The following is a 5,910-nucleotide window of genomic DNA, read 5'->3' on the forward strand; positions in this document are numbered from 1 at the left end:
GGCCGAGTGGCTGGACGACGCCAAGCAGAAGCTGCAGCAGACGCTGCAAAAGGCGGAGACCTTGCCCGAGATCGAGGCCCAGCTGGCCCAGCGCGTGGCAGCGCTCAACAAGGTGGGGGGGGCCGCGGGTGGGGGTGGGCGGGGCCTTGAGTCTGTGTGTGTGTGGGGGGGTGGAGGGACCTGGAGGAGGCGGGGCTGTGTGTCTGGAGAGGTAGGAGCGGGACCTGCAGCCTGGATGCTGGGGAAGGGGGGCGGCCTGGGGTCGGGGAAAGGGACCCGACTTGGCATGAGGAGGGGGCGGGCCGGAGGGTTGCGCGGGCACGGGTTGGAAAGGGAGGTTCTCTAGTCTGGACTGAAAGGCTGGGGGGGCCGGAATCTGAGATGGATGGAAGTGGGCCTGAGAAGGTAGACTAGACACAGGGGCGGGACCTGAATCACAGGTGCAGGGGAGGGGCCTGGTGCTCTGGGGGCGGGGCCTGGCACTCAGCCTAGAAGGAGGCGGGGCTTGGAGCCGGGTGCATCCCCGAGGGTAAAGTCATATGCCATGGCTTCCGTCCACTAGGCTGAGGAACGCCATGGGAACTTTGAGGAGCGGCTTCGGCAGCTGGAGGCCCAGTTGGAAGAGAAGAACCAGGAGCTGCAGCGGGTGAGGGGACTGAGAAGTGAAGAGAGGGTTGGGTGGGCGGGGCTTAGAGAGAGGGGCAGGGTTGGGGCGGGGCTCAGGGCGAGGGTGGAGCTCTGGGCAGGATAGTCTTGAGCAGCTCTGCTCTCCCCTCGGCAGGCCCGGCAGCGGGAGAAAATGAACGATGACCACAATAAGCGGCTGTCCGAGACAGTGGACAAGCTGCTCAGCGAGTCCAACGAGCGGTTACAGCTTCACCTCAAGGAGCGCATGGGGGCGCTGGAAGAAAAGGTGCGCCCGACCCAGGGCTGCCATGACCAGGAATCCTGGACCCCAGACCCTTCCCCCAGACCCACTATCAGAGATCTCCCTAACCCTAGGCGTCCTGAATTCGACAGACTTCTCTGTTGTAGGGCACAGACCACTTTTTGCCCAGTCTAGACATTCCAAGAGCTGAATTCTGAGTCCTTGGCTTTGCCTAAAACCTCCAACCCTATGGACTCTCAAACCCGGAATCCTCTGGGATTGCACAGGAAGTTCCATCTGGGGCTCCCAGGACTCCTCTCCCCAGATGCATCTTCTCTTCCTCTCCTGCGAGTCGCTATTTGTGCTCATCTCATTCCTCCTGGGTCCCCTCAGGCCTGTCCTGAGCACTGGTGGCTGCGTGTAGCCCCTAGGGCATACCCCCTTCAGGTCCCGCTCCCTCACTCCGCCTCATCCCCACAGAACTCACTGAGCGAGGAGATCGCCAACATGAAGAAGCTTCAGGATGAACTGTTGCTTAACAAGGTAGACACACCTGGAGGGACAGGAGGAGGGAAGTAGAGCAGGGATCACTGAGGTTGGGGTCACCACGGCTGGTTCCCCAGGGACAGGGCAGATTCTGACCTGACACCTCCAACACCTGCACTCCAGGAACAGCTCTTGGCTGAAATGGAGCGGATGCAGATGGAAATTGACCAGCTGCGGGGAAGGCCACCATCCTCCTACTCCAGGTGACAGCAGCCCTCCTGCCCACCCTTGCCCACAGAGGCCCCTTGGCCGAGCTCACCCTTCTCATCCCCACTCCCTTGTCCTCCTGAGACTTCCTCTTGTTTTTGACCCTGACTTCATGACCCTTGGCCCCAGACCTGTCTCTGTGACCCCTGACTTCTGTTCTTTTTTCCTCTTGGTTCCTGACTGCACTCACGATGCCCGCAGGTCTCTCCCTGGCAGTGCTCTGGAGCTCCGTTACTCCCAGGCACCCACGTTACCTTCTGGTGCCCACCTGGATCCCTATGCAGCTGGCAGTGGCCGGGCAGGCAAGAGGGGCCGCTGGTCAGGGGTCAAGGATGAGTCCTCCAAGGTCAGCAGCTGCCTCTGGGGCTTGGACTGAGCAGGGCTCAGGCGGGCAGTGGTGGGAAATGGAATCCAATATGCGGGGCTCCAGGAGGAGGCTGGGTTGAGAGGCTGGGTCTCCTGGACTCACCATGTCTTCTCTCTTTTCCATGCCTTCTGTCATCTGCTCTTGCTTGAATATCTTTTTATGTGGATGCTCTGCTACCTGGTGAGAACCCGAGAGTAATGATGGGATGCAGGAAGGGGTATACAATCCCAGAGTGGGCGGGGCCGGGTATAGAAGAGAAGTGGGCGAGGTCAAGAGACTCAGAGGAGGGGACGGAGGCATGGGCGTGGTTTGGAGAGGGCTGAGGGAGGGACCTGTCAAGGGAGGAAGCTGGGCTGGGAAAAGTGTTGGCATGTGGTGGGTTAGGGGTGGGCAAGGTAAGACTCCGTGAGCAAAGACCTTCAGTGCCAATCTCGGCACCCACCCACCTGGCATCCCTTTGTCCCCACACAGAGACAGGATTGGGAGCGGTCTGCCCCTGCAGGCTCCATACCACCCCCATTCCCTGGAGAGCTGGATGGCTCAGATGAAGAGGAGGCAGAGGGGATGTTTGGGGCCGAGCTGCTGTCCCCCAGTGGGCAGGCTGATGTGCAGACCCTGGCCATCATGCTTCAGGAACAGCTGGAGGCCATCAACAAGGAGATCAAGTGAGCCCTGGCCCAGTCCTGCCCCGCCCAGCTTGAGCTGGCCCCACAGCCCCTCTTGTTCTGGGGACGAGTCTCTCCTGAGCCCATCTCCTGTCCCACTGTCCTCAAGGAACTCTCCCAACCCAACACTCCCTCTGGTGTCCAGGAATCCCCCAGGATACACCCAGAAGTCTTCCATGTGCTATAGGCATATAATATCCCCCAGCCAGCACTCATCATTTCCCAACATATCAAAGACTACACTCCCAAATACCCAAATTCTCAACTCAGTTACATTAGTGACCTTCCAATACACTGGATTTTGTGACTTTACATAAGCAAAACCCAGACTTTTTTAGTACCCCCAAGAATCTCAATAGAGCACAACAAAGTCCCCAATCCAAAATACCAATAACCTCATCCTAACACATTCATCAAGAACTTCAACTCCATATACCAAGAATTTCTACCTAATATAACAAAAGTTCTGAATTTATTAAGAAGTCCCTGGTGATGTAAATTATCCCTAATTCACTGGCAGTTGCCCTATTTTGCAATTCACCTATAATACACTCCCCATGGGCCCCCAGCAAATATACCAACATGACCAGCATCTTCCATTCAGACTCTGACATGATCTATTGACTCTCACATACTGAATGACTCCATGACCTTCCTTGATCCTAGACTGACCACAGGGTCTCTGATCTCACCCTGCTCTTATTATTATTATTATTATTTTTTTTGAGTTGGAGTCTCACTCAGTCACCCAGACTGGAGTGCAGTGGCCGCTCCTGGCCACCGCAGCCTCGCCTGCTGGGCTCTGGCGATCCTTCCGCCACAGCCTTCCGAGTAGCCGGAATTACAGGCGTGCGCTACCACACCCGGCTGATTTTTTGATTGATTGTAGAGATGAGGTCTCACTGCCCAGGCGGGTCTTGAACCTGCGGGCTCAGGCAATCCATTCACCTCAGCCTCCCAAAGGCACGGGATTACAGGCTGAGCCACCGAACCCGGCTACCCTGCTATATTATTACCTTGTTCTTGCATTCCTCCTTGAAACTTGACCTCTTGCCCATAGTAATCCCTTTATGATTTTCCAGAACCACTTGGTTTACCATCAGGGTCGCCTGAGGCAAACCCTGATCAGCCTGACAGCCATAATCCTTCCATGAATTCCTGAGACTATCATGACCCGTCCGACTCCTTTTGAACCTGTGAGGCTTTCACAAATCCACCAAAACCCTCTAACTTCATGGTGCTTTCCCCCAAATTCCTCCTGCCCCACCAAGTCTTTCTGGCATTTCTCTCTCTCTCTCTCTCTCTCTCTCTCTCTCTCTCTCTCTGTCTGCCACAGTTCTCTCACCAGCCTCCCCAATCTCCCTCCTCAGGCTAATCCAAGAGGAGAAGGACACAACAGAACAGAGAGCAGAGGAGTTGGAGAGCCGGGTTTCCAGCTCTGGCCTGGACTCACTGGGCCGCTACCGCAGCAGCTGCTCACTGCCCCCCTCCCTCACCACCTCCACCCTTGCCAGCCCTTCCCCTCCCAGCTCTGGCCATTCAACACCCCGCCTGGCACCCCCCAGTCCTGCCCGTGAGGGCACTGACAAGACTGTGAGTGTTCTGAAGTCTCCCTGGCTGGTGGGAGGATGGGCGGGGTCAGAAGCAGGGTACCTCAACACATGTCAACAATAACCCCTCATACCAGTGGTTTTTCTTTGTTTCTTTCTTTCTTTGAGTTGGAGTCTCTCTCTGTCGCCCAGGCTGGAAGACTGGAGTGTAGTGGCATGCTCATGCCCACTGCAACCTCGACCTGCTGGGCTCAGGTGATCCTTCCACCTCAGCCTTCCGAGTAGCTGGAACCACAGGCGTGTGCTACCGCATGACTAATTTTTTTTTTTATTATTGTAGAACTGAGGTCTCACCAAGTTGGCCAGGTTGGTTTTGAACCCCTGGACTCAGGCAATCCTCTTACCTCTGACTCTGGGATTATAGGCATGAGCCACTGCACTCAGCTTCCAGTGGTTTTTCAAAGCAACCTTAGCTTTTCCTAAAGGTTCCAGCTCAAAGGGCAAAGGGAAGATTGGGACATTGAGTTTCTGAACCCTAACCTGTCTAGTTTTACTTGTCTTATGCATCAAGTTCTGTAAGGATTTAAAAAAATGTTTCTGTGACTAAACATACATTTGAGAACTACAATTAGATCCTCAGAATTGACCTTTGAAGGAGGCAAAGAGATACTGGTCCTATTTTATTTCCTTGAACCTAGCTTTCCTGCTTCCAGTTCCTATAACTCATTCGATTTCGTTGAGATCGAGCATATCCCACTCCTGACACCAAAAGCAAAGCAACTCTAAATGTGAGCTTGTCAAGCTTCAGGGTCACTGTATTTATTGCCTTTTAAGTTTCTGAAACTCATCCCCACTTAATCTAGGGTGCCTTCAGATATGGTGACCAAAATAGGGCCATCCTGGACACCACTAGTAGACATTCCGATCAATGAGGCATCCCTAACATGACTCCTCCAACTTAATCCAGTGTCTGTGCCTCTCTGTTCCCAGAATCATGTCCCCAAGGAAGAAGCTGGTGCTCCACGAGGGGAGGGGCCAGCCATCCCAGGAGACACCCCACCTCCCACCCCCCGCTCTGCCCGTCTTGAAAGAATGACCCAGGCCTTGGCACTGCAGGCAGGGTCCATGGAAGATGGGGGACCCCCACGGGGAAGGTCAGCAGGGACAAGGGGTGGGAATAGGGAGGGTCTCGCTTGGGAGGATGAGGTAGGGCAGTGGACAAGGATTTGGGAGGAGGGGGAGTATCCCAGAAGGGCTCTGCCCTTATTCACTCCTGCTTACTCAGTGAGGGTACCCCAGATTCCCTGCACAAAGCCCCCAAGAAGAAGAGCATCAAGTCATCTATAGGCCGTCTCTTTGGCAAGAAAGAGAAGGGGCGGATGGGACCCCCAGGCCGGGACAGCTCCTCTCTGGGTGAGTACTCTAATTCCAACCCTTCCTTCCTCCATCCCTCCCTCCATTTCTTCCTTCTTCTTCTTTCCATATTTGTTTGACATTCGTCCTTGTCTTTATTCATTTAGCAATTTACTTAGGCTGTGGAAGGGACAGGACTTGGAAGAAGTAGACAGGAGGAAGAGGGAAAAGGAAAGGGCCTTCTGGGTGACTGGGTGGGCAAATGAACTTGTTATTTCGTTTACCAATTTGTTGTTTTTTTTTTGAGTTGGAGTCTCACTCGGTCACCCAGACTGGAGTGCAGCAGCCGCTCCC

At 54.8% G+C, this 5,910-nt stretch overlaps 1 protein-coding gene across 1 annotated transcript in view; it reads left to right on the plus strand.

The window, feature by feature from the left end:
• Positions 1 to 5,910, plus strand: part of PPFIA3 (PTPRF interacting protein alpha 3) — a 21,965-nt gene that overhangs the window by 6,023 nt on the left and 10,032 nt on the right. The window contains exons 9-18 of the mRNA XM_008064175.2: positions 8 to 112; positions 563 to 646; positions 782 to 913; positions 1,349 to 1,411; positions 1,538 to 1,617; positions 1,823 to 1,967; positions 2,466 to 2,653; positions 4,024 to 4,246; positions 5,194 to 5,357; positions 5,489 to 5,616. Coding sequence (XP_008062366.1) covers positions 8 to 112; positions 563 to 646; positions 782 to 913; positions 1,349 to 1,411; positions 1,538 to 1,617; positions 1,823 to 1,967; positions 2,466 to 2,653; positions 4,024 to 4,246; positions 5,194 to 5,357; positions 5,489 to 5,616 — 1,312 coding nt within the window. The remainder of the gene's footprint in view (positions 1 to 7; positions 113 to 562; positions 647 to 781; positions 914 to 1,348; positions 1,412 to 1,537; positions 1,618 to 1,822; positions 1,968 to 2,465; positions 2,654 to 4,023; positions 4,247 to 5,193; positions 5,358 to 5,488; positions 5,617 to 5,910) is intronic.

The sequence above is a fragment of the Carlito syrichta genome, unplaced genomic scaffold, assembly GCF_000164805.1.
Source record: "Carlito syrichta isolate Samal-C Ts95f unplaced genomic scaffold, Tarsius_syrichta-2.0.1 Scaffold307218, whole genome shotgun sequence".
Classification (NCBI taxonomy): Eukaryota; Metazoa; Chordata; class Mammalia; order Primates; family Tarsiidae; genus Carlito; species Carlito syrichta.